The 27,544-nt window shown below is 47.7% G+C and overlaps 1 protein-coding gene, 2 long non-coding RNA genes and 1 pseudogene across 91 annotated transcripts in view; 3 read left to right on the top strand and 1 right to left on the bottom strand.

Moving 5' to 3' along the window:
• Window positions 1–14,960, top strand: part of LOC118382181 (cingulin-like protein 1) — a 31,429-nt gene extending 16,469 nt beyond the window's left edge. The window contains exons 12-27 of one of the 50 annotated variants that reach the window (XM_052466716.1): window positions 1,264–1,416; window positions 2,391–2,561; window positions 3,184–3,336; window positions 7,237–7,326; window positions 8,761–8,844; window positions 8,973–9,097; window positions 9,581–9,689; window positions 9,972–10,206; window positions 10,254–10,347; window positions 10,395–10,441; window positions 10,489–10,676; window positions 10,724–10,817; window positions 10,959–11,005; window positions 11,100–11,146; window positions 13,968–14,131; window positions 14,247–14,960. In XM_052466716.1, the coding sequence (XP_052322676.1) occupies window positions 1,264–1,416; window positions 2,391–2,561; window positions 3,184–3,336; window positions 7,237–7,326; window positions 8,761–8,844; window positions 8,973–9,097; window positions 9,581–9,689; window positions 9,972–10,022 (936 nt within the window). In that variant the 3' untranslated portion in view covers window positions 10,023–10,206; window positions 10,254–10,347; window positions 10,395–10,441; ... (4 more) ...; window positions 13,968–14,131; window positions 14,247–14,960. Of the gene's footprint in view, window positions 1–1,263; window positions 1,417–2,390; window positions 2,562–3,183; window positions 3,337–7,236; window positions 7,327–8,760; window positions 8,845–8,972; window positions 9,098–9,580; window positions 9,784–9,830; window positions 9,925–9,971; window positions 10,348–10,394; window positions 10,818–10,958; window positions 11,147–13,967; window positions 14,132–14,246 lie in introns of all 50 variants that reach the window. The other 49 variants (XM_052466726.1, XM_052466724.1, XM_052466717.1 and 46 more) reach the window with 49 other exon arrangements.
• On the bottom strand, window positions 12,099–13,958 carry LOC127908413 (uncharacterized). 40 transcript variants are annotated; one of them, XR_008067156.1, is made up of 6 exons: window positions 13,673–13,958; window positions 13,313–13,632; window positions 13,193–13,272; window positions 12,673–13,152; window positions 12,553–12,632; window positions 12,099–12,289 (listed from the first exon to the last, which is right to left on the bottom strand). It is a non-coding gene; the product is annotated as an uncharacterized LOC127908413 (long non-coding RNA). The 40 variants fall into 40 exon arrangements; XR_008067134.1 differs by having other exon boundaries at window positions 12,673–13,192; window positions 13,233–13,272; XR_008067142.1 differs by lacking the exon at window positions 13,193–13,272 and adding an exon at window positions 12,440–12,479 and having other exon boundaries at window positions 12,593–12,632; window positions 12,673–13,192.
• Window positions 14,961–15,149: 189 nt separating the features above from the next.
• On the top strand, window positions 15,150–17,098 carry LOC127908414 (uncharacterized). Its single transcript, XR_008067172.1, has 3 exons — window positions 15,150–15,421; window positions 15,634–15,713; window positions 16,769–17,098. It is a non-coding gene; the product is annotated as an uncharacterized LOC127908414 (long non-coding RNA).
• A 1,728-nt stretch (window positions 17,099–18,826) lies between these two features.
• On the top strand, window positions 18,827–19,003 carry LOC118377549 (uncharacterized; annotated as a pseudogene).
• Window positions 19,004–27,544: the final 8,541 nt, after the last annotated feature.

The following is a 27,544-nucleotide window of genomic DNA, read 5'->3' as shown; positions in this document are numbered from 1 at the left end:
TTCTCCGCAGTCTCACCACACACTATTCTTCTTCTCCGTAGTCTCACCACACACTATTCTCCTTCTCCCGCAGTCTCACCACACACTAATCTCCTTCTCTGTAGTCTCACCACACACTATTCTCCTTCTCCTTCTCCGTAGTCTCACCACACACTATTCTCCTTCGTCTCACTCACACACTATTCTCCTTCTCCGTCTCACCACACACTAATCTCCTTCTCCGCAGTCTCACCACACACTATTCTCCTTCTCCTTCGTCTCACCACACACTATTCTCCTTCTCCTTCGTCTCACCACACACTATTCTCCTTCTCCGTCTCACCACACACTATTCTCCTTCGTCTCACCACACACTATTCTCCTTCCTTCTTCTCCGCAGTCTCACCACACACTAATCTCCTTCTCCGCAGTCTCACCACACACTATTCTCCTTCTCCGTAGTCTCACCACACACTATTCTCCTTCTCCGTCTCACCACACACTATTCTCCTTCTCCGTCTCACCACACACTATTCTCCTTCTTCTCCGTAGTCTCACCACACACTATTCTCCTTCCAGCGTAGTCTCACCACACACTAATCTCACCACACACTATTCTCCTTCTTCTCCGTAGTCTCACCACACACTATTCTCCTTCTTCTCCGTAGTCTCACCACACACTACTCTCCTTCTTCTCCGTAGTCTCACCACACACTATTCTCCTTCTTCTCCGTAGTCTCACCACACACTAATCTCCTTCTTCTCCTTCGTCTCACCACACACTATTCTCCTTCTCTCCGCAGTCTCACCACACACTAATCTCCTTCTTCTCCGCGGTCTCACCACACACTATTCTCCTTCTTCTCCGTAGTCTCACCACACACTATTCTCCTTCTTCTCCGTAGTCTCACCACACACTATTCTCCTTCTTCTCCGCGGTCTCACCACACACTAATCTCCTTCTTCTCCGCAGTCTCACCACACACTATTCTCCTTCTTCTCCGTAGTCTCACCACACACTATTCTCCTTCTCCGTAGTCTCACCACACACTATTCTCCTTCTCCGTAGTCTCACCACACACTATTCTCCTTCTCCGTAGTCTCACCACACACTATTCTCCTTCTTCTCCGTAGTCTCACCACACACTATTCTCCTTCTTCTCCGTAGTCTCACCACACACTATTCTCCTTCTTCTCCGTACAACCTGTAGTTTTAGCAGTTATATGTAATCTCCTTCTCCGTAGTTTCACAGTCCTTTTGCCTGTGGTGCTTCCCTCTCACAGAGCGAGTTGACCCAGCTGAACCACCACCACAGGGAGGCGAAGGAGAGGCTGACGGAAGAGAGGAGGAGAACAGAGGAGCTGAGGAGGATGAAGAGTGATCTGGAGGAGGAGAGGAGACTGCAGAACAGCACTGTGGAGAAACTGCAGAGGGAGGTGAGAGGGAGGGAGGGATGGGTAGAGGAGGGAAGGATGGGTAGAGGAGGGAGGTGATCTGGATGAGGAGAGGAGACTAGAACAGCACTGTGGAGAAACGGTAGAGGCAGGTGAGAGAGGGGGGAGGCAGGTGAGAGAGAGGGGAGGCAGGAGAGGGGGAGGTGAGTGAGAGAGGGGGGAGGGGAGGTGAGAGAGAGGGGGGAGGCAGGTGAGAGAGAGGGGAGGTGAGTGAGTGAGAGAGGGGGAGGTGAGTGAGAGAGGGGGGAGGTGAGTGAGAGAGAGGGGAGGGGGAGGTGAGAGGGGAGGTGAGTGAGAGAGGGGGAGGTGAGTGAGAGAGAGGGGGAGGTGAGTGAGAGAGAGGGGGGGAGGTGAGTGAGAGAGGGGGGAGGTGGTGAGAGAGAGGGGGAGGTGAGTGAGAGAGTGAGGGGAGGTGAGTGAGAGGGGAGGGGGAGGTGAGTGAGAGAGTGAGGGGGAGGTGAGTGAGAGAGAGGGGAGTGAGTGAGTGAGAGAGGGGTGAGGTGAGTGAGTGAGAGGGGGGTGAGTGAGTGAGAGTGAGTGGGAGGAGTGAGTGAGAGAGAGGGGGAGGTGAGTGAGAGAGAGAGAGAGAGAGGAGAGTGAGAGAGAGGGAGAGAGTGAGAGAGAGAGAGAGAGAGTGAGAGAGAGAGAGAGAGAGAGAGAGAGAGAGAGAGAGAGAGAGAGAGAGAGAGAGAGAGAGAGAGAGAGAGAGAGAGAGAGAGAGAGAGAGAGAGAGAGAGAGAGAGAGAGAGAGAGAGAGAGAGAGAGAGAGAGAGAGAGAGAGAGAGAGAGAGAGAGAGAGAGAGAGAGAGAGAGAGAGAGAGAGAGAGAGAGAGAGAGAGAGAGAGAGAGAGAGAGAGAGAGAGAACAAACAAACATCGTGTTTCTATGAAGAGGACCAGTATCAGTTCAATATTTATTTTCTTGCTGTGCTCCCTCCTCCTCTCCCTCTGCTCCAGATGAGTGTTAAGGTGGAGGAGTGTGAGGCGTCCACTGAGCAGCTCCAGCTGCAGGTTGATGAAGTCAGAAAGAAGAGCCACACAGAGCTGACTGAGCTCCAACAACAGCTGCAGGAAAAGGGACTGGACCTGGAGAAATCACAACAGAATACCAGAAAACTGCAGGAAGAGGTGTGGTGGGACATTTTCTTGTATTGAGTCACCAATGGATGGATCATAGTCTGATTTTACTCTCTCTGTTTCTCTCTTTCTTTCTCTGCCCCTCTTTCTCTTACACTCTGCCCTTTCTCTTACTCTCTTTCTCTCTCTTTCTCCCTCGCTCTCTTTCTTTATCTCTCTCTCTCTCTCTCTCTCATGCTTCAGAGAGAAGGAACTGAGCAGTGATTCTAGAGTTGAAAGGTTTATCAGGAGAGGAGACGTAATGAAAGCTATTGAACAGTTATTTCATGTTTAATATGTTATGTGTGCGTTAGCTTAGCATATAGCATTCTGGACCTGGCTCTGTCTGGGCTATGAACCAGGCTCCTCCATGTCTCCAACACACGCGACTAACCCGCTTAGCATATAGCATTCTGGACCTGGCTCTGTCTGGGCTATGAACCAGGCTCCTCCATGTCTCCAACACACGCGACTAACCCGCTTGACAACGTACGAGCCGATTTGAGCTATAGAAAACGAGTCCTATTTGATAGCTTCATCGGCGCCATTTCAAGCTAGCTGTGGAGTTCTTAACTCCGTTGCGTGTGTGTGTGTGTGTGTGTGTGTGTGTGTGTGTGTGTGTGTGTGTGTTCAGCTACTTACCCTGGAGCAGGGTCTGGAGCGGAGTCGTAGGGAGTGGGAGGAGGTCCAGCAGAGAGGCAGACAACTGGAGAGGAAGGTGGAGGAGCTGGAGGAGAGGAACGCTCATGCCCAGGAGGACCACGCCCGACAGGTCAAACTCATTGAGGTACTGTTATTGTGTGTGTGGAGGAGAGGCACACACAACCAGACAAACTATAAAAAACGTCCCTTACACGCGTCTGAGATGCATATTAAAAATATTGCATACGATATGAATCTCTTGCGATATGGATCTGTGCAGACCTGTTCCACATCCATCATAGTAGCAGGACCAGTTCTGGAAAGGATCGTGTAAAAAGACTACCAGTACAGTTTGCTTCCACACGTTAGTGTGGGATTGTACTGTGTTGTACCACAACCCCCTCATCTGGTTTTAACACCCATCCTCAGAGCATCCCCCCGTACCCTAAGGGCATCCCCCCGTACCCTAAGGGCACCCCCCGTACCCTAAGGGCACCCCCCCCGTACCCTAAGGGCACCCCCCCCGTACCCTAAGGGCACCCCCCCGTACCCTAAGGGCACCCCCCCGTACCCTAAGGGCACCCCCCCGTACCCTAAGGGCACCCCCCGTACCCTAAGGGCACCCCCCGTACCCTAAGGGCACCCCCCGTACCCTAAGGGCACCCCCCGTACCCTAAGGGCACCCCCCCGTACCCTAAGGGCACCCCCCGTACCCTAAGGGCACCCCCCGTACCCCTAAGGGCACCCCCCGTACCCTAAGGGCATCCCCCCGTACCCTAAGGGCATCCCCCCGTACCCTAAGGGCACCCCCCCGTACCCTAAGGGCATCCCCCCGTACCCTAAGGGCACCCCCCCCGTACCCTAAGGGCACCCCCCCCGTACCCTAAGGGCACCCCCCGTACCCTAAGGGCACCCCCCCCGTACCCTAAGGGCATCCCCCCGTACCCTAAGGGCATCCCCCCCGTACCCTAAGGGCATCCCCCCCCGTACCCTAAGGGCACCCCCCGTACCCTAAGGGCACCCCCCGTACCCTAAGGGCACCCCCCGTACCCTAAGGGCATCCCCCCGTACCCTAAGGGCATCCCCCCGTACCCTAAGGGCATCCCCCCGTACCCTAAGGGCACCCCCCGTACCCTAAGGGCACCCCCCGTACCCTAAGGGCATTCCCCCCCGTACCCTAAGGGCATCCCCCCGTACCCTAAGGGCATCCCCCCCGTACCCTAAGGCCCCCCCCGTACTGCAAGACAAAATACAATGTTGGATTGGATGTTTCTGACTCGTTGACATGTTTACCTCTTCAAATCCCTCTATTTCCACCTGCACGTCCTTGTAACCACGGAGACTTACCGATAACTGCTGTTTGTGTTGCTGATGGCAAAACATGTTGTCACCTAGAATCCACAGACCAGTATATACAAGTCATGTGTAGGAAACAACACTAAATGGTTATAAGATATGTCTTGACAGTGTTATTATTTAACCAGGCAAGTCTGTTAAGAATAAATTCTTATTTACATATGACAGCCTACCAGGGAACAGTGGGTTAAACTGCCTTGTTCAGGGGAACAGTGGGTTAACTGCCTTGTTCAGGGGAACAGTGGGTTACCTGCCTTGTCCAGGGGAACAGTGGGTTAACTGCCTTGTCCAGGGGAACAGTGGGTTAACTGCCTTGTCCAGGGGAACAGTGGGTTAACTGCCTTGTTCAGGGGAACAGTGGGTTAACTGCCTTGTCCAGGGGAACAGTGGGTTAACTGCCTTGTCCAGGGGAACAGTGGGTTAACTGCCTTGTCCAGGGGAACAGTGGGTTAACTGCCTTGTCCAGGGGAACAGTGGGTTAACTGCCTTGTCCAGGGGAACAGTGGGTTAACTGCCTTGTCCAGGGGAACAGTGGGTTAACTGCCTTGTCCAGGGGAACAGTGGGTTAACTGCCTTGTCCAGGGAACAGTGGGTTAACTGCCTTGTCCAGGGGAACAGTGGGTTAACTGCCTTGTCCAGGGGAACAGTGGGTTAACTGCCTTGTCCAGGGAACAGTGGGTTAACTGCCTTGTCCAGGGGAACAGTGGGTTAACTGCCTTGTCCAGGGGAACAGTGGGTTAACTGCCTTGTCCAGGGAACAGTGGGTTAACTGCCTTGTCCAGGGAACAGTGGGTTAACTGCCTTGTCCAGGGAACAGTGGGTTAACTGCCTTGTCCAGGGGAACAGTGGGTTAACTGCCTTGTCCAGGGAACAGTGGGTTAACTGCCTTGTCCAGGGGAACAGTGGGTTAACTGCCTTGTCCAGGGGAACAGTGGGTTAACTGCCTTGTCCAGGGAACAGTGGGTTAACTGCCTTGTCCAGGGGAACAGTGGGTTAACTGCCTTGTCCAGGGGAACAGTGGGTTAACTGCCTTGTCCAGGGGAACAGTGGGTTAACTGCCTTGTCCAGGGGAACAGTGGGTTAACTGCCTTGTCCAGGGGAACAGTGGGTTAACTGCCTTGTCCAGGGGAACAGTGGGTTAACTGCCTTGTCCAGGGGAACAGTGGGTTAACTGCCTTGTCCAGGGGAACAGTGGGTTAACTGCCTTGTCCAGGGGAACAGTGGGTTAACTGCCTTGTCCAGGGGAACAGTGGGTTAACTGCCTTGTCCAGGGGAACAGTGGGTTAACTGCCTTGTCCAGGGGAACAGTGGGTTAACTGCCTTGTCCAGGGGAACAGTGGGTTAACTGCCTTGTCCAGGGAACAGTGGGTTAACTGCCTTGTCCAGGGGAACAGTGGGTTAACTGCCTTGTCCAGGGGAACAGTGGGTTAACTGCCTTGTCCAGGGAACAGTGGGTTAACTGCCTTGTCCAGGGGAACAGTGGGTTAACTGCCTTGTCCAGGGAACAGTGGGTTAACTGCCTTGTCCAGGGAACAGTGGGTTAACTGCCTTGTCCAGGGGAACAGTGGGTTAACTGCCTTGTCCAGGGAACAGTGGGTTAACTGCCTTGTCCAGGGGAACAGTGGGTTAACTGCCTTGTCCAGGGAACAGTGGGTTAACTGCCTTGTCCAGGGGAACAGTGGGTTAACTGCCTTGTCCAGGGGAACAGTGGGTTAACTGCCTTGTCCAGGGGAACAGTGGGTTAACTGCCTTGTCCAGGGGAACAGTGGGTTAACTGCCTTGTCCAGGGAACAGTGGGTTAACTGCCTTGTCCAGGGGAACAGTGGGTTAACTGCCTTGTCCAGGGGAACAGTGGGTTAACTGCCTTGTCCAGGGGAACAGTGGGTTAACTGCCTTGTCCAGGGGAACAGTGGGTTAACTGCCTTGTCCAGGGAACAGTGGGTTAACTGCCTTGTCCAGGGAACAGTGGGTTAACTGCCTTGTCCAGGGGAACAGTGGGTTAACTGCCTTGTCCAGGGGAACAGTGGGTTAACTGCCTTGTCCAGGGGAACAGTGGGTTAACTGCCTTGTCCAGGGAACAGTGGGTTAACTGCCTTGTCCAGGGGAACAGTGGGTTAACTGCCTTGTCCAGGGAACAGTGGGTTAACTGCCTTGTCCAGGGGAACAGTGGGTTAACTGCCTTGTCCAGGGGAACAGTGGGTTAACTGCCTTGTCCAGGGGAACAGTGGGTTAACTGCCTTGTCCAGGGGAACAGTGGGTTAACTGCCTTGTCCAGGGGAACAGTGGGTTAACTGCCTTGTCCAGGGGAACAGTGGGTTAACTGCCTTGTCCAGGGGAACAGTGGGTTAACTGCCTTGTCCAGGGGAACAGTGGGTTAACTGCCTTGTCCAGGGGAACAGTGGGTTAACTGCCTTGTCCAGGGGAACAGTGGGTTAACTGCCTTGTCCAGGGGAACAGTGGGTTAACTGCCTTGTCCAGGGGAACAGTGGGTTAACTGCCTTGTCCAGGGGAACAGTGGGTTAACTGCCTTGTCAGCTCGGGGGATTCGATCTAGCAACCTTTCCGGGTCACTGGCCCAACGCTCTAACCATTAGGATACCTGCCGCCCCTCCGCTCTAACCACTAGGATACCTGCCGTCCCCATATTACACAGAACCACAGGTTATATATCCTGTGTTTCCTATTTCAGGGTCAGATGAGCCAACTGGAGCAGGATCTGCAGGATGAGAGGAGCAGTACAGATCTCCTGATGAACAGAGTGGATCAAGGAAAACAACAGGCCAGTACTCAGAAACAAATCAACTTCACATTTAGGTCTGAGTTCTTAGACGTCTTCCTTCCCTTTACACTCCCTTACTGTCCCTTTACACTCCCTTACTGTCCCTTTACACTCCCTTACTGTCCCTTTACACTCCCTTACTGTCCCTTTACACTCCCTTTACTGTCCCTTTACACTCCCTTACTGTCCCTTTACACTCCCTTACTGTCCCTTTACACTCCCTTACTGTCCCTTTACACTCCCTTACTGTCCCTTTACACTCCCTTACTGTCCCTTTACACTCCCTTACTGTCCCTTTACACTCCCTTACTGTCCCTTTACACTCCCTTACTGTCCCTTTACACTCCCTTACTGTCCCTTTACACTCCCTTACTGTCCCTTTACACTCCCTTTACTGTCCCTTTACACTCCCTTACTGTCCCTTTACACTCCCTTACTGTCCCTTTACACTCCCTTTACACTCCCTTTACACTCCCTTTACTGTCCCTTTACACTCCCTTTACTGTCCCTTTACTGTCCCTTTACTGTCCCTTTACTGTCCCTTTACACTCCCTTTACCGTCCCTTTACACTCCATTTACTGTCCCTTTACACTCCCTTTACTGTCCCTTTACACTCCCTTTACCGTCCCTTTACACTCCCTTTACTGTCCCTTTACACTCCCTTTACTGTCCCTTTACACTCTCTTTACTGTCCCTTTACACTCCCTTTACACTCCCTTACTGTCCCTTTACACTCCCTTTACCGTCCCTTTACACTCCCTTTACCGTCCCTTTACACTCCCTTACTGTCCCTTTACACTCCCTTACTGTCCCTTTACACTCCCTTACTGTCCCTTTACACTCCCTTACTGTCCCTTTACACTCCCCTACTGTCCCTTTACACTCCCCTACTGTCCCTTTACACTCCCCTACTGTCCCTTTACACTCCCCTACTGTCCCTTTACACTCCCCTACTGTCCCTTTACACTCCCCTACTGTCCCTTTACACTCCCCTACTGTCCCTTTACACTCCCCTACTGTCCCTTTACACTCCCCTACTGTCCCTTTACACTCCCCTACTGTCCCTTTACACTCCCCTACTGTCCCTTTACACTCCCCTACTGTCCCTTTACACTCCCCTACTGTCCCTTTACTGTCCCTTTACACTCCCTTTACACTCCCTTTACACTCTTTACTGTCCCTTTACACTCCCTTTACACTCTTTACTGTCCATTTACACTCCCTTTACACTCCCTTTCAGTAGAGTCCTCCTCTCGGCCGGGGCCTCTAACTGTCAGTAGAGAATAGTCTTTTAGGGATCCTGTTCACTTGCTGTCTGATCTAGAATGAAATACAAACAGACAGACCAGACATCATGTCCATAATCGTTTCATAATGTCTTCCGCGGTGTGTGCAGTGGAGGCCTATTCATGTCTCTTTCTCTCTGCTGATAGATGGAGCTGATAAGAGGTGAGCTGCTGCAGGAGAGAGCAGTCAAACAGGACCTGGAGTGTGACAAGATCACTCTGGAGAGACAGGTAAACGTCTAACCCCTGTGACATCACCAACCTCTCTGCAGTCGATGATTGAACCTGCCATGACGATGACCCAGTGCTTCCTGGTCCTCTTATACATGTCATGCTCACCCTGTATTGTTCTCTTCCAGAATAAGGACCTGAAGAGTAGGGTGTCTCATCTAGAGGGCTCTCAGAGGTCCAATCAGGATGTTGTGGTTTCCAGACTGGAGGGAAGGATCCAGGAGCTGGAGGGGAGGTTGGAGGGAGAGGAGAGGTGAGGTGGAGGGGAGAGGAGAGGTGATGAGAGGTGGAGGGGAGAGCTAAGGCTGCTGGGAGAGGAGATGAGAGGTGCAGGGAGAGGAGGAGAGGTGGAGGGGAGAGCTGAGGCTGCAGGGAGAGGAGGTGGAGGGGAGAGCTGAGGCTGCAGGGAGAGGAGATGAGAGGTGGAAGGGAGATGAAAGGTAAGGTGGAGGGGAGAGCTGAGGCTGCAGGGAGAGGTGGAGGGGAGAGCTGAGGCTGCAGGGAGAGGAGGTGGAGGGGAGAGCTGAGGCTGCAGGGAGAGGAGATGAGAGGTGGAAGGGAGATGAAAGGTAAGGTGGAGGGGAGAGCTGAGGCTGCAGGGAGAGGAGATGAGAGGTGGAAGGGAGATGAAAGGTAAGGTGGAGGGGAGAGCTGAGGCTGCAGGGAGAGGAGGTGGAGGGGAGAGCTGATGACTGTGATCATGAGTGTCTGACAGGGTTTCATACTTTCTTCTCAGAGACAACATCAACCTGCAACAAGCCAACAGGAAACTAGAGAGAAAAGTGAAGGAAATGATGATTCAAGTGGACGATGAGCACATATCCATGCAGAACCAGAATGACCAGGTAAAGTGGACGAAGAGCACATATCTCTGCAGAACCAGAATGACCAGGTAAAGTGGACGAAGAGCACATATCTCTGCAGAACCAGAATGACCAGGTAAAGTGGACGAAGAGCACATATCTCTGCAGAACCAGAATGACCAGGTAAAGTGGACGATGAGCACATATCTCTGCAGAACCAGAATGACCAGGTAAAGTGGACGAAGAGCACATATCTCTGCAGAACCAGAATGACCAGGTAAAGTGGATGATGAGCACATATCCATGCAGAACCAGAATGACCAGGTAAAGTGGACGATGAGCACATATCTCTGCAGAACCAGAATGACCAGGTAAAGTGGACGATGAGCACATATCCATGCAGAACCAGAATGACCAGGTAAAGTGGATGATGAGCACATATCTATGCAGAACCAGAATGACCAGGTAAAGTGGACGATGAGCACATATCCATGCAGAACCAGAATGACCAGGTAAAGTGGATGATGAGCACATATCTATGCAGAACCAGAATGACCAGGTAAAGTGGACGATGAGCACATATCTCTGCAGAACCAGAATGACCAGGTAAAGTGGACGATGAGCACATATCCATGCAGAACCAGAATGACCAGGTAAAGTGGATGATGAGCACATATCTATGCAGAACCAGAATGACCAGGTAAAGTGGATGATGAGCACATATCTCTGCAGAACCATAATGACCAGGTAAAGTGGATGATGAGCACATATCTATGCAGAACCAGAATGACCAGGTAAAGTGGATGATGAGCACATATCCATGCAGAACCAGAATGACCAGGTAAAGTGGATGATGAGCACATATCTATGCAGAACCAGAATGACCAGGTAAAGTGGATGATGAGCACATATCTATGCAGAACCAGAATGACCAGGTAAAGTGGATGATGAGCACATATCCATGCAGAACCAGAATGACCAGGTAAAGTGGATGATGAGCACATATCTATGCAGAACCAGAATGACCAGGTAAAGTGGACGATGAGCACATATCTCTGCAGAACCAGAATGACCAGGTAAAGTGGACGATGAGCACATATCCATGCAGAACCAGAATGACCAGGTAAAGTGGATGATGAGCACATATCTATGCAGAACCAGAATGACCAGGTAAAGTGGACGATGAGCACATATCCATGCAGAACCAGAATGACCAGGTAAAGTGGATGATGAGCACATATCTATGCAGAACCAGAATGACCAGGTAAAGTGGACGATGAGCACATATCCATGCAGAACCAGAATGACCAGGTAAAGTGGACGATGAGCACATATCTATGCAGAACCAGAATGACCAGGTAAAGTGGACGATGAGCACATATCTCTGCAGAACCAGAATGACCAGGTAAAGTGGACGAAGAGCACATATCTCTGCAGAACCAGAATGACCAGGTAAAGTGGACGATGAGCACATATCCATGCAGAACCAGAATGACCAGGTAAAGTGGACGAAGAGCACATATCTCTGCAGAACCAGGAACACCAGTGTTGCGTTCCCTAGCAACAAAACCAAACATGTCGCTCAAACAGAAGGAGGAGCTTACAGAGTCACTGACCTCTAAACCAAAACTAAACCGGTGTTGTTTTAGGAGGGGTTCTGAAAGACACTTATGAAAGTTGACTAGCCACAACAACTGTAACCTAAAAGACACCCACAATGAGCGCCCGCTAAATTTGCCCTCGAAGAGGCAAACAAAACCCCAACACCGAATTTAGACAGGAAGAAAACCAAAAGGTTGAGCTAAACACACAAAGGAATGTTTTTCTAGAACTCAAATAGGCCGAGACAACTAAAGAGGTTGACCCTCCCACATCTCGAGACAACTGGAGCACCTGGGCCAGCCACTCTTATTTGGAGCACCTGGGCCAGCCACTCTTATTTGGCACACCTGGGCCAGCCACTCTTATTTGGCACACCTGGGCCAGCCACTCTTATTTGGCACACCTGGGCCAGCCACTCTTATTTGGCACACCTGGGCCAGCCACTCTTATTTGGCACACCTGGGCCAGCCACTCTTATTTGGCACACCTGGGCCAGCCACTCTTATTTGGCACACCTGGGCCAGCCACTCTTATTTGGCACACCTGGGCCAGCCACTCTTATTTGGCACACCTGGGCCAGCCACTCTTATTTGGCACACCTGGGCCAGCACGGGTGAAACACCTTCTGACTAAGGAGGTGGCACTATTCGGTCCAACCTCCTAAATGTATAAACCAAAGCCTGTAGCACCCGGTGAAGCATAACAACCTTCAAGTTCATTCAAATAGTTTTACTTTAACAATTATTTGAAGTGTACGTCATAAGTGTCCGTAATGTTGTCATAAACGTGACATTACAAATGTTTTAAGATGTCTCGACATCTTATGTTTCTCTGAAAGTTAAGTGGCAAATTCAGATAAGTGTTACCATAGTTACAGGAAGACACAGGCGAGTCAAAGTAATTCACATCCATTGAGGACTTTTCATTGGCCAATTCACGGAGATCCTACCTAATGTACACCTCTTATAGCTGACCCAGAAGCTGGAGACAGACAATACACCTCTTATAGCTGACCCAGAAGCTGAAGACAGACCATACACCTCTTATAGCTGACCCAGAAGCTGAAGACAGATAATAACCTTCAAGTTCATTCAGAAGCTGGAGACAGACAATACACCTCTTATAGCTGACCCAGAAGCTGAAGACAGACCATGACACCTTATAAATGACCCAGAAGATGTCTAATACACCTCTTATAGCTGACCCAGAAGCTGAAGACAGACAATACACCTCTTATAGCTGACCCAGAAGACTGAAGACAGACAATAATAGCTAATTCCAGAATTGAAGACAAACAATACACCTCTTATAGCTGACCCAGAAGCTGGAGACAGATAATACACCTCTTATAGCTGACCCAGAAGCTGAAGACAGACAATACACCTCTTATAGCTGACCCAGAAGCTGAAGACAGATAATACACCTCTTATAGCTGACCCAGAAGCTGAAGACAGACAATACACCTCTTATAGCTGACCCAGAAGCTGAAGACAGACAATACACCTCTTATAGCTGACCCAGAAGCTGAAGACAGACAATACACCTCTTATAGCTGACCCAGAAGCTGAAGACTGACAATACACCTCTTATAGCTGACCCAGAAGCTGAAGACTGACAATACACCTCTTATAGCTGACCCAGAAGCTGAAGACAGACAATACACCTCTTATAGCTGACCCAGAAGCTGAAGACAGACAATACACCTCTTATAGCTGACCCAGAAGCTGAAGACTGACAATACACCTCTTATAGCTGACCCAGAAGCTGAAGACAGACAATACACCTCTTATAGCTGACCCAGAAGCTGAAGACTGACAATACACCTCTTATAGCTGACCCAGAAGCTGAAGACTGACAATACACCTCTTATAGCTGACCCAGAAGCTGAAGACAGACAATACACCTCTTATAGCTGACCCAGAAGCTGAAGACAGACAATACACCTCTTATAGCTGACCCAGAAGCAGAAGACTGACAATACACCTCTTATAGCTGACCCAGAAGCTGAAGACAGACAATACACCTCTTATAGCTGACCCAGAAGCTGAAGACCGACAATACACCTCTTATAGCTGACCCAGAAGCTGAAGACAGACAATACACCTCTTATAGCTAACCCAGAAGCTGAAGACTGACAATACACCTCTTATAGCTGACCCAGAAGCTGAAGACAGACAATACACCTCTTATAGCTAACCCAGAAGCTGAAGACTGACAATACACCTCTTATAGCTGACCCAGAAGCTGAAGACAGACAATACACCTCTTATAGCTAACCCAGAAGCTGAAGACTGACAATACACCTCTTATAGCTGACCCAGAAGCTGAAGACAGACAATACACCTCTTATAGCTGACCCAGAAGCTGAAGACAGACAATACACCTCTTATAGCTGACCCAGAAGCCGAAGACAGACAATACACCTCTTATAGCTGACCCAGAAGCTGAAGACAGACAAGCACTAAAGTAGCCAAGTACTAAATGTGCGCTAGTAGCGTTCAATCAGTGACGTCACCCACTTTGAGACCTTGAAAGTAGTTGTTTCCTTCGCTCCGCCAGGACCGCGGCTTTTAGTGGAGCGATAGGTAATGATGCTTCATGGGCGACAGTTTCTCGGGTGTTCAGAGGGTCTCTGGTTCGAGGACAAGTTGAAGGGGAACACTGTTAAACACATTCATGCATTGTTAAAACTATGTGCTATATAACCCCCTCTCCTAGCTGAACCAGAGGCTGAAGACCGCGAAGAGACAGATGGATGGGGCCGAGGAGGAGATAGAACGTCTGGAAAACTCTAAGAGGAAGTTACAAAGAGATCTGGACGAACAGATAGAGACCAACGATCAGATCCTCAGCCAGCTCAACGCCCTGCGTTCAGAGATGAGGTGAGTTAAATACAACAGTGTGTTGGTAAGGATCTTTCATTTATGACTTTTTTTGTACCCTGCATTAGTGTCGTTATATATAATGCTTCTACGGAAATGTGCTCCCCCCCCCCAGGCGTAAGCAACAGAAATCAGCGCCGCTCCTGATGATCGAGAAGGCTGATGATACTGTCTGTGAGGATGACATCAACTCTGACTGAAAGATGCACTAACTTATAGTACTCCGGCGTATTCCCACGAGGTCTCAACGAGCTCTTCATTCCCACGAGGGACACGAGGTCTCAAGGAGCTCTTCATTCCCACGAGGGACACGAGGTCTCAAGGAGCTCTTCATTCCCACGAGGGACACGAGGTCTCAAGGAGCTCTTCATTCCCACGAGGGACACGAGGTCTCAAGGAGCTCTTCATTCCCACGAGGGACACGAGGTCACAAAGAACTCTTTCCACTTTTTCTTATCCTTGGTGACATGTTGTGATGCTCTGACAGCCTGGTGAAAAGAATTATAAGCAGTCAAGTCAAACACAGATTTCCTGATTCTCACAAAGGGCCGGTAAAATCACAGTGAGGAATGAAAAGCGTGACAGAAGTTTCTCATTAAAACAACATTTTCATGTACAACTCAAGTGTGGGTTTGGGGCCTATCTGTGGATTTCATAACCCTTTGCATTACACTGCCCTCCAGTGGCCATTGTAGAACTGCAGTTACAGGAGAAAATGTTTTCACTTTTCACCATCATAAAACGGTCCATAACTATATTGTGTGCTGCATCACTTTTACTTTCATAATGTAATTAACCTATGAATGAATAAAGGTTAATTCATAACTAACTTGTGTGAAATAAATGATGTAAAACAGGCTGTATATCTGCAAGGTGTTAAAGCAGCAGAGGTCGGGCGGTTTCAGGCTAGCATGGCCCTAAGCAAAGGAGGTCGGGCGGTTTCAGGCTAGCATGGCCCTAAGCAAAGGAGGTCGGGCGGTTTCAGGCTAGCATGGCCCTAAGCAAAGGAGGTTGGGCGGTTTCAGGCTAGCATGGCCCTAAGCAAAGGAGGTCGGGCGGTTTCAGGCTAGCATGGCCCTAAGCAAAGGAGGTCGGGCGGTTTCAGGCTAGCATGGCCCTAAGCAAAGGAGGTCGGGCGGTTTCAGGCTAGCATGGCCCTAAGCAAAGGAGGTCGGGCGGTTTCAGGCTAGCATGGCCCTAAGCAAAGGAGGTCGGGCGGTTTCAGGCTAGCATGGCCCTAAGCAAAGGAGGTCGGGCGGTTTCAGGCTAGCATGGCCCTAAGCAAAGGAGGTGGCCTAGCATGGCCCTAAGCAAAGGAGGTCGGGCGGTTTCAGGCTAGCATGGCCCTAAGCAAAGGAGGTAGGCTAGTATGGCCGGGCGGTTTCAGGCTAGGAGGCCGGGCGGTTTCAGGCTAATGGCCCTAAACAAAGGAGGTCGGGCGGTTTCAGGCTAGCATGGCCCTAAGCAAAGGAGGTAGGCTAGCATGGCCCTAAGCAAAGGAGGTCGGGCGGTTTCAGGCTAGCATGGCCCTAAGCAAAGGAGGTCGGGCGGTTTCAGGCTAGCATGGCCCTAAGCAAAGGAGGTCGGCCAGGCTAATGGCCCTAAAAAGGAGGTCGGGCGGTTTCAGGCTAGCATGGCCCTAAGCAAAGGAGGTCGGGCGGTTTCAGGCTAGTATGGCCCTAAGCAAAACAAAGGAGGTCGGGCGGTTTAGGCTCATGGCCCTAAGGGAGGTCGGGCGGTTTCAGGCTAGTATGGCCAGGCTAAGGCAAAAAGGAGGTCGGGCGGTTTCAGGCTAGCATGGCCCTAAGCAAAGGAGGTCGGGCGGTTTCAGGCTAGCATGGCCCTAAACAAAGGAGGTCGGGCGGTTTCAGGCTAGCATGGCCCTAAACAAAGGAGGTCGGGCGGTTTCAGGCTAGCATGGCCCTAAGGGAGGTCGGGCGGTTTCAGGCTTGGCCCTCAGGCTTTCAGCATGGCCCTAAGCAAAGGAGGTCGGGCGGTTTCAGGCTAAAGGAGGTCGGGCGGTTTCAGGCTAGCATGGCCCTAATCAAAGGAGGTCGGGCGGTTTCAGGCTAGCATGGCCCTAATCAAAGGAGGTCGGGCGGTTTCAGGCTAGCATGGCCCTAATCAAAGGAGGTCGGGCGGTTTCAGGCTAGCATGGCCCTAAACAAAGGAGGTCGGGCGGTTTCAGGCTAGCATGGCCCTAATCAAAGGAGGTCGGGCGGTTTCAGGCTAGCATGGCCCTAAGGGAGGTCTTTCAGGCATGGCCCTAATCAAAGGAGGTCGGGCGGTTTCAGGCTCATGGCCCTAATCAAAGGAGGTCGGGCGGTTTCAGGCTAGCATGGCCCTAATCAAAGGAGGTCGGGCGGTTTCAGGCTAGCATGGCCCTAAGCAAAGGAGGTCGGGCGGTTTCAGGCTAGCATGGCCCTAATCAAAGGAGGTCGGGCGGTTTCAGGCTAGCATGGCCCTAAGCAAAGGAGGTCGGGCGGTTTCAGGCTAGCATGGCCCTAATCAAAGGAGGTCGGGCGGTTTCAGGCTAGCATGGCCCTAAGCAAAGGAGGTCGGGCGGTTTCAGGCTAGCATGGCCCTAATCAAAGGAGGTCGGGCGGTTTCAGGCTAGCATTGCCCTAAGCAAAGGAGGTCGGGCGGTTTCAGGCTAGCATGGCCCTAAGCAAAGGAGGTCGGGCGGTTTCAGGCTAGCATGGCCCTAAGCAAAGGAGGTCGGGCGGTTTCAGGCTAGCATGGCCCTAAGCAAAGGAGGTCGGGCGGTTTCAGGCTAGCATGCAAAGGAGTAACTCTTTCTACACGATAAAAAGTTGATGAGCCTCTGGAATGGACCTCTTCCTGTTCCTCTCTGTTTAACCTTTATGTAACTTGGCAAGTCAGTTAAGAACAAGTTCTTATTTACAATGACGGCCTACCAAAAGGTTAAAAGACCTCATGCGGGGACGGGGGCTGGGATAAATATAAATCTAGGACAAAACACACATCATGACAAGAGAGAACACAGCACTACATAAAGAAAGACCAAAGACAACAACACAGCATGACAGAAACACATGACAACAAAACATGGCAGCAACACAACATGGTGGCAACACAACATGGCAGCACAACATGGTAGCAACACAACATGGTAGCAGCACAAAACAGGGTGCCAACATTGGGCAAATGACAACAGCACAAAGGACAAGAAGGTAGAGACAAAACATCACACAAATTTAATTGTCTTTCAATATTGGCTTTACAGAAATATTTAAATAGAGATTGACAGCTTCTAGTGTAAAAAAAAAAAAAAAAAAGCATGTAGAGGTCAAATTTTTATCATAAGTACACTTCAACTGTGAGAAACGGAATCTAAAACAAAAATCCAGAAAATCACATTGTATGATTTAAGTAATTAATTTGCATTTTATTGCATGACATAAGTATTTGATACATCAGAAAAGCAGAACTTAATATTTGGTACAGAAGCCTTTGTTTGCAATTACAGAGATCATACGTTTCCTGTAGTTCTTGACCAGGTTTGCACACACTGCAGCAGGGATTTTGGCCCACTCCTCCATACTGACCTTCTCCAGATCCTTCAGGTTTCGGGGCTGTCGCTGGGCAATACGGACTTTCAGCTCCCTCCAAAGATTTTCAATTGGGTTCAGGTCTGGAGACTGGCTAGGCCACTCTAGGACCTTGAGATGCTTCTTACGGAGCCGCTCCTTAGTTGCCCTGGCTGTGTGTTTCGGGTCGTTGTCATGCTGAAAGACACAGCCACGACCCATCTTCAATGTTCTTACTGAGGGAAGGGGCATCGGGACCTGTCCTGGATGGTCGCCCACGAGATCCTCCCGGTCAGGGCCGTTATGCACTCACGGGGCATGGCGAGGACATCCGCGTGCCCCCGACCAGGCTGCGGCCAAGAAGAGTCGGTGAGGCACATGCTCTGGGAGTGCAGAGCCGCCAGGGACCTGTGGAAGGAAGCAGGCCCCCTGATCTCCTCGTGTCTGCCAGCAGGACCTAACACCTCAGCTCATGCTGTATGGGGTGGGCCGAAGGCCCATTCCATCGAAGACCTTCACCAAGCTCTGGCCCACCCTCACGTGCCTGAAGGAAGCACTGTGGTCCTCCCGTAACCTGCTGGTAGCAAAAAACGTAGAGACCACCCCCCAGGCAGTGGCCATGGTAGCCACGGAAGCCCTGGGGTGGTACGAAAGGAAGGGGGCCTCGACCCCAGGCGAAGGGTCCCCCACAACACCCTAGGTCCCGGCGGCCACGGCCTGACAGCGCTGCGGCGCCTAGGGCGATGCGCCTAGGGGAGGGATCTCTTCTGGGCCCCGAAGGACGGGACGATGGTCTATTCAGGAGAGCAGGATGAGGCGAGCTTGATAAGGACTCACCCCGCTCCTGTACAAGCGATTGAAGACAGCTTTTTAGCAAAGTGACTTTTTAACATGTTTCTAACGTCTTAAAAATGTTTTATCTTTGTTAAATCATTCGTACACATTTTAAATGGCTCTTACAGATTTTATGTTTTTACAAAGAAAGTACTTTTATTCATAGTTGTTGTCATTGGTTTTAACAACATGTACTTTTAACAAATTTAAATGTACATTTCAAATGCTGTGTTTTATGCTTTGTTGCTGTTTTGATGTGTATAAATGATGAAATAAATGTATGAGCTGCTTTTAAAGGAATTGTGCAAATAAAACTTTTCCAAAAGAAAAAAAATCTGTTCTTATCAGTTTAATATCTGATACGTCCCCTATCTGGGGACCATATATTAAATTGATTTTTGGAATAGGGAGATGGAATAGGGGCTTGCTCCGTCCACTCCACGCATCGACCTGGTATTGCAGTACCTCCAGGAACGGTGCACCCCCTTCCGTTGTAAATATAAATGAGACGAAGTTAACCGGATGTTACTTTTATTAGAATCATTACGTTTGAGCAAGTCTGTCAATGATGCCTAGAAAGTGGTGAAGCCACTCGGCCTTGACGCTTTTATGCCGTTTGTATGTGTATAAAATAATGTTTCCAAAAATACAGATGAGCTGTTTTCAAAGGAAATGCAACAAAACTTCCAGAAGAAAACACCTGTTCTCACTTGCACCAACGAAACGAGACGAATCCTTATGGAGTTAAAACCAGATTTTCAGATAAACTGGAATAATAATCTATCAAATAGGGGCGTAGGAAACAATTTGCAGATAACAATATTGACACACAACATTTGATCTTTTTACAAAATGGCCCAGGTAAAATAATTGTCCACTTGGTGGCGCCAGACTTCCACCGACCGTCGCCTTGTTCAAGCTGAACTGTGTGTTCAATCAAAATGCATTTTAATGTTGAACAACTTTTTTTTTTTGTTTAACTAAGGTATTTACAATGACCCACCTAGGAACAGTGGGTTCAGGGGTAGAACGACAGATTTGTACCTTTTCTTGGTTCTTCTGTAGCTCAGTTGGTAGAGCATGGCGCTTGTAACGCCAGGGTAGTGGGTTCGATTCCCGGGACCACCCATACGTAGAATGTATGCACACATGACTGTAAGTCGCTTTGGATAAAAGCGTCTGCTAAATGGCATATATTATATTATTATATTATATTATTATATTATTATTATTATATTATTTTCAGCACCGGAGATTCGATCCAGCAACCTTCACAGTTACTGGTCTTAAAGCTCTAACCACTAAGCTACACTTGGCTTCAATACATACATACATACATCATCAAAGCAAACATAGCCTATGTATTGTTAAATCTGTCTGTAGAGCCTTGTATGATAAGGAAACATTTCCTTGTTTATGGGTATTATGACTCCAGTGTGTGTTAGCTGCATGGACAGTGTATATAACAGCCTCCACTCTGCTGGGAAGGCTTTGCACGAGATGTTGGAACATTGCTGCTATAACAGCCTCCGCTCTGCTGGGAAGGCTTTCCACTAGATGTAGGAACATTGCTGCTATAACAGCCTCCATTCTTCTGGGAAGGCTTTCCACTAGATGTTGGAACATTGCTGCTATAACAGCCTCCGCTCTTCTGGGAAGGCTTTCCACTAGATGTAGGAACATTGCTGCTATAACAGCCTCCATTCTTCTGGGGAGGCTTTGCACTAGATGTTGGAACATTGCTGCTATAACAGCCTCCACTCATCTGGGAAGGCTTTCCACTAGATGTTGGAACATTGCTGCTATAACAGCCTCCACTCATCTGGGAAGGCTTTCCACTAGATGTTGGTACATTGCTGCTATAACAGCCTCCACTCATCTGGGAAGGCTTTCCACTAGATGTTGGAACATTGCTGCTATAACAGCCTCCACTCATCTGGGAAGGCTTTCCACGAGATGGTGGAACATTGATGCAGGGGGACTTGCTTCCATTCAGCCACAAGCATTAATGAGGTCAGGCACTGATGTTGGGCGACTAGGCCTGGGTCGCAGTCAGCCTATTAATTCCTCCCAAATGTGTTCGATGGGGTTGAGGTCAGGGCTCTGTGCAGGCCAGTCAAGTTCTTCCACACCGATCTCGACAAACCATTTTTGTATGGACCTTGCTTAGTGCACGGGGGGGGTCTTGTTATTCTGAAACAGGAATGGGCCACCCCTAAAGTTGCCACAAAGTTCGTAGCACAGAATCATCTAGAATGTCACTGTAGCGTTAAGATTTCCCTTCACTCGAGGGGCCATGAAAAACAACCATTATTGCTCCTCCACCACTTGGCATGATGCATTGGGGCAGGTCGTTTTTTCTCCTGGCATCTGCCAAACCCAGATGTATCCTTCAGACTGCCAGATGGTGAAGAGTGATTCATCACTCCAGAGAACGTATTTCCGCTGCTCCGGAGTCCAACGGCGGCGAGCTTTACACCACTCCAGCCAAACGCTTTGCATTGCACATGGTGATCTTAGGCTTGTGTGCGGCTGCTCGGCCACGGAAACCCATTTCATGAAGCTCCCGACAAACAGTTATTGTGTTGATGTTGCTTCCAGAGGCAGTTTGGAACTCGGTAGTGAGTGTTGCAACCGAGGACAGACTATTTTTACGCACTTCAGCACTCGGCGGTCCCGTTCTATGAGATTGTGCGGCCTACCACTTCACGGCTGGGCCGTTGTTGCTCCTAAATGTTTACAGTTCACAATAACAGCACTTACAGTTAACCGGGGCAGCTCTAACAGGGATAGTGATGAACTGACTTTTTGGGAAGGTGGCATCCTATGACGATGCCATGTTGAAAGTCACTGAGCTCTTCAGTAAAGCCATTCTACTGGCAATGTTTGTCTATGGAGACCGCATGGCTATGTCCTCAATTTTATACACCTGTCAGCAACGGAGCATTGTAAGTAGGGCTCGAACCACCCAGCCAATCAGCATTCAGGGCTCGACCACCCAGCCAATCAGCATTCAGGGCTTGAACCACCCAGTATATAATGTGATACTATTGTTTACTTGTACTTTCGTTCTGTTTTTCATTTTGTATTGTTGTAAATTGAATCCAAAGTACAAATACAGTGGGGCAAAAAAGTATTTAGTCAGCCACCAATTGTGCAAGTTCTCCCACTTAAAAATATGAGAGAGGCCTGTCATTTTCATCATAGGTACACTTCAACTATGACAGACAAAATGAGAAAAAAAATCCAGAAAATCACATTGTAGGATTTTTTTATGAATTTATTTGCAAATTATGGTGGAAAATAAGTAAAGTTTTTTTTTTTTTTTTGCATTGATTTTGAAAAGTTGTGGTTTTTTTGTTCTACCACTTCCAGGAGATGTTCAGGGCCGGAGGCTGACATGTCAAGATCTGGGCTGGCTTCTAATCACTCCGGTCTGGGAGACAGTCCAGCACCCATTATCATCTCCAAAACCCAGTACTCAGTACAAAACTCTGCCAGGAGAACCAGAAGTAGTGTGTTTATTCTTAGCCTGGGTACCAATCAGTTTGTGCTAATATTCCACTCCTTGTTCTCAGTGTCATAAGCCAAACATATGACAGAAGGAGATTCTCATTTCATACAAGCGCTCCTCCATTACCTTGGAAATGCTTTAAAAAGCAGGCAAGGACAGAGGACACAAGTAGTCGAGGAAAAACAAATTGAGATCCTCCCCCACAGAGTACACAAAGTGGAAGGTTAGCACAAAACTGGTCTGCGGTTTCATGCTAATATGTTCTGTGGAATTTGGCCACACCAGCACAGCCTCTGTACACCAGTTCAGTCGATACATAATGAACAGCTAGAGGCATGGCACTGTGCTGCTGCTCCTGCTAGACTGTTTATTGAACCCACTCAACTGGTGTGGGTGAAAGTTCATTCAGTCAGTGTGCACATGCCAACAGCCAATCTCTGTATTGAGGATCTGTATTGACAATCAAGGACACAGCACATGTCCTGGTATGTGCTATGGTCCGGGGGTTTCCGTGAAAAACACACAGAGTATGGACACCATCCTACAGGTTTCTGTCACGTCATGATTTACAATACATAGATAATGTACGTCACAAATTAGAATGACATCAGTTGTAATACCCACTCTATCGTATGGATATCTAGGATATCAACATGATTTTAGAGTTGAAATGATCTGACCAGGGGTCTCCCCAAATAGAAACATGCAAGATGGGCCAAAACTCAGATTGTATTCCCATTAAAATACTGTCAGTCTCAGATTGTATTCCCATTAAAAGACTCAGTCTCAGATTGTATTCCCATTAAAAAGACTCAGTCCATTCTTGAATTGTGGAGAAATTACAATAAAACACCAATAGAAGAGCTGATGAACATTCTAAAAGAAACAGTGAATCCTGGATCCAGTTTATTTTGAACAAGTCTTTTAATTAATGCATTTCAAGTACTCAAAAAAATTACATCTCTTTGCACAATACATTTTTTGAAATTTTTAGTAAAAATGTTCAAAGTGAACAACATTTTTTGATACTGTATAAAACACAGTGAACATTATCAGACAGTTTTAAACTTTTTAATCATCTTGTGTTCTTTCGGTCTACATTTCACCTACAACATATTCAACTCAATTTTTGACATTTCAGTGCATGTTTTATATCTAGAAACTCTTTTTTTACCCATGAAGATTACAAAATAAAAAATAAAGTACATTTTTCTGGCATTATTTCTTGTGTGGTTGTTCTTCTAATCCAAACCATGCACAAGAGAACAGACACAATGAATGAAAGATTTAGGATACGTTTGTAAATTCACTCTGGAGTGGCAGAGAGCGCCACTCTGGGCGTCCGTAAATTGAGAGCGTTTTGCTTACGGAGCGGTCAGAGCCGAGCGCACATCTGGCCGAGGAGTAGGAATGATCCGATAGTTCTGGCCTCAACGGCAGTCAAGCACACAAGCTAACCAGCTAAAATTAGCTAGCTACTTCCAGACCAAAATGAGAGAACACCTCACTCGCCCTAGCAGAGCTGGTTCGGCTTTTTTTCACGTTATCCAGAGCGTTGGTGACAAATTGAATCACGCTTTTTGGCTGACGTTTACTAACACGGGCATTTCATCAGTAATTCTGTGCTCTGACACACTGAGTGCTCTGAAATCGGAGTCGATAGCCAGAGCGAATTTACGAATTCACAGTTAGTCCATCATAATTAATTGTTTTAAACATTTTCATGATGGAGAAAAGAAAAAAAACAGTACAAATATTTAAAATGAATCCCATTTCAATTAGCATAGATAAGAACATAAATAACTCAAAAAGGTTGGTAACACTTTCATTTGAAGGGTACCTAAATAAAAATGACTTTAATATACATTCACAAACCATATACATAACATTCATCAATCATAAGCACACATTCATATTAACTACTTACACACTGCTTATGAATGTTGTGTAAGTAGTTAATATGAATGTGTGCTTATGATTGATGAATTATGTAATTCTTATATATAATATATATCAAGTGTTACTGAGAAAGGGAGGATTTATCACATACACTACATGGCCAAAAGTATGTGGACACCTGCTCGTTGAACATCTCATTCTAAAATCATGGGCATTAATATGGACCTGGGACCTCCTTTGCTGCTACAACAGCATCCACCTTTCTGGGAAGGTTTTCCACTAGATGTTGGAACATTGGTGCGAGGACTTCTATTCAGCCCACGAGAGCATTAGTGAGGTTGGGCACTGATGTTTGGGGATTAGGCCCGGCTCGTAGTCGGTGTTCATCCCAAAATATGTTAGATGGGGTTGAGGTCAGGGCTCTGTGCAGGCCAGTTAAGTTATTCCACGCCGATCTTGACAATTATTTCAGTATGAACCTCGCATTGCTGAAACAGGAAAAGGGCCTACCCCAAACAGACTGAAATACCCAGAACCATAAATTTGAAAGGGGGGTCCACATCCTGTTGTATATATAGTGTATGAACATCTGAACAGTTTCTCTAGATTTATAATACAAAAAAAAAGAAAAGTAACAGACATCAAAATTCTATTTTTTAAATCTTCAAATAAAAACTCTAAATCCTCCCAAGTAGTGAGAGTACTGTGAGAGTACTGTGAGTGTACTGTGAGTGTACTGTGAGAGTACTGTGAGTGTACTGTGAGTGTACTGTGAGTGTACTGTGAGTGTACTAGCCAGTAGTATGGTTTTTAAAACAGCTTCATTTTCTACAGAAAAACTCCATGATGAGATTCACTGTGAGAAAGTCCCCTACAGAGCCCATGACCTGTTTTCACACAACCGAGCCAAGCCAAGCCAAAGCAAGATATACTGACTGCCCTGGCCTGGTTACACATCCACCATTGTTGCTGGAACCGGGCTGGAAAGGACAATACCAGAACGGTACGGTTGGAGACAGCACGATAGGCTGAAAATAACAGTTCTGACCCAGAACAGTACGGTTGGAGTCAGCACGATAGTGTGAAAAGAGTACATGTGATCATGACCCAGAAAAGGAAAGCAAGCCAGTTAGCTTTGAAGCGGTTTACATGATCTAGGCCAGGGACGGGCACCTCAGATCAGCCACCCTCCTAGCCATGGTCAAATTACCAACGGGGGGGGGGACCCCATTGATTTTGTTAGTCACTCTCACTCAGATATCAAATTTAAAAACGGCAAACATTTCTCTCCACCCTAATGAGCAGAATTGCAGGAAATAGGAATGGTGCATAACGATGGCGGTCCCCATGTACATAACCACAGTCTCGTTTGCTAAAGTTCACCGTACGTTAAAATGACTCTCTAACATTACTATTTTTATGTATCAGCGTTAGCACAATCCTAATTCTAGCTCCAAGACGGAAACAATAAAAAAATATATATTAAAAAAATTAAATGAAAAGGTAGATTTAGCTGATTTACTGGTACATTGAACCATGTTGCGTGTCGTAGTAAAACAACAAACTCCGTGGGTTAGTGCTTTAAAAACAGCAACACCGTCTACGCCCCATCGCACAATGTGAAGAACTCCGTGGGTTAGTGCTTTAAAAACAGCAACACCGTCTACGCCCCATCGCACAATGTGAAGAATTGCAGGAAATTAACTCTAAAACGAAAAAAAATAAATCTCTCTGCTGTCAAGTGGGGGACCCCGGTGGGCGCTAATATGTTTTGTTCGCAAAACAACATTTCACTTAGGGACCCAAAAAGGCTAGGGCCGGCTCGGACTGCGTGTATATGGGTTTGAGTGTGGGTACACAGACCAGAGAGCAACTGCCGCCCCTCATGATGAGTTTACATTATGTGCCCCCCCCATCATCAAAGTTGCCCTGATCTAAGATCAACCAAGTCCACTGCCTTTGTAGTATTAAGGGCAGAGGTCAAAACACCGGAGGTCAAACAGTCCCACTACCAGTCTCCTACGCTCTTCTGTCTTCAGACGTTGCGTGAACCAATGGTTACGTACCACATCACTGACTGTGTCGTCAGGCACCAGTTGCTATAGTAGCTCGTACTTAAAATATTTATCCAGGCTTCGTAAGATCTGGCATTCGTCTGCAACGTCCGAGCAGAGGTACACGACCAACTTCTATGGTCAGTCATAGTCAAATGACTGTTTTGGCATGACAATTACACTAGAGGAGTTAGACAGCCCGGTCCCAGGACGGTTTGTGCTATGAGTCTTCCATTTGTCCATTCAAACTAGTGCATAGCTTTTAGAGACCTTCCTACTGGCTTTTCCTACATAAAAGTAAAGATAAAAAAATCTAAAAGACTCATTCATAAAGTATGGCACAACAACACTCATGTTAACTAATGTAAAGGGTCACAAAGACACTCATCTCTGTAGGGGACACAGTCTTTTAAAAGAACAGGGTTATGTCATTAGGTCACACAGCAACAACAACAAAAAATAAATACAAATTTTAAAAAACGTTTTAAAATCCATTCTTGCAACGCCAAATGGGGAAAAAAGAACTCGTTTCTTATTGGAAGAGCCCAGGTAGTCCTTCCACCGTTGCATTCTGTTTTCTTCCGTTTGGAGCCCAAATCAACACAACCCAATCATCCACACACATTTCTTTACAGGGCAAGTGATCTATGCATGGGGGGGGATGAACCTTTCAATCTAGGAACAAGCTCTAAACAAAGTGTTATGTCATAGTGGACAATTAGAATGTGCGATAGTCTTGGAATAACTCCTGTTTGTTGCAGTGGTTAAAATACCGAACTAAATCAACCCCCAGCTATAATAGGAACATAAATCAGTAATGATTAATTGTGTAACAGACAAAAAAAAAAAACATTACAGACCTTACAGTCTAGTACAGTCAATCAACAATGGTCACATTTAAATAAAAATAAATTAAAAAAACATGACTGCACGGCCACGTTGTACATTGTCAGACTTTTGATCTGAAAATTAACTTATTTTTTTCTTCTTCCCAAATTGGAATTGATTTTCCATGTATTTTCATACTCACGTAAACCTAGAAATGTGTCTTTAATACCCTCTTTGTACTAAAGTAAGTGTACATACGAAATGGCACCCTAACACCTACAGTTTAAATCTGAAGTTTATATACACCTTTAGCCAAATACATTTAAACTCGTTTTTTCCACAATTCCTGACATTTAATCCTAGTAAAAAATTGCCTGTCTTTTAGGTCAGTTAGGATCACCACTTTATTTTAAGAATGTGAAATGTCAGAATCATAGCTGATTTATTTCAGCATCACGTTCCCAGTGGGTCAGAAGTTTACATGCACTCAATTAATATTTGTGTACATATTTTCAATTAGTGTTTGGTAGCATTGCCTTTAAATTGTTTAACTTGGGTCAAATGTTTCAGGTAGCCTTCCACAAGCTTCCCACAATAAGTTGGGTGAATTTTGGCCCATTCCTCCTGACAGAGCTGGTGTAACTGAATCAGGTTTGTAGGCCTCCTTGCTCGCAAATGCTTTTTCAGTTCTGCCCACAAATGTTCTATAGGATTGAGATCAGGGCTTTGTGAT

The sequence above is a fragment of the Oncorhynchus keta genome, chromosome 17, assembly GCF_023373465.1.
Source record: "Oncorhynchus keta strain PuntledgeMale-10-30-2019 chromosome 17, Oket_V2, whole genome shotgun sequence".
Taxonomy (NCBI): domain Eukaryota; kingdom Metazoa; phylum Chordata; class Actinopteri; order Salmoniformes; family Salmonidae; genus Oncorhynchus; species Oncorhynchus keta.
The sequence above is the reverse complement of the archived record's forward strand: the minus strand, read 5'-3'. Positions and strand labels throughout refer to the sequence as shown.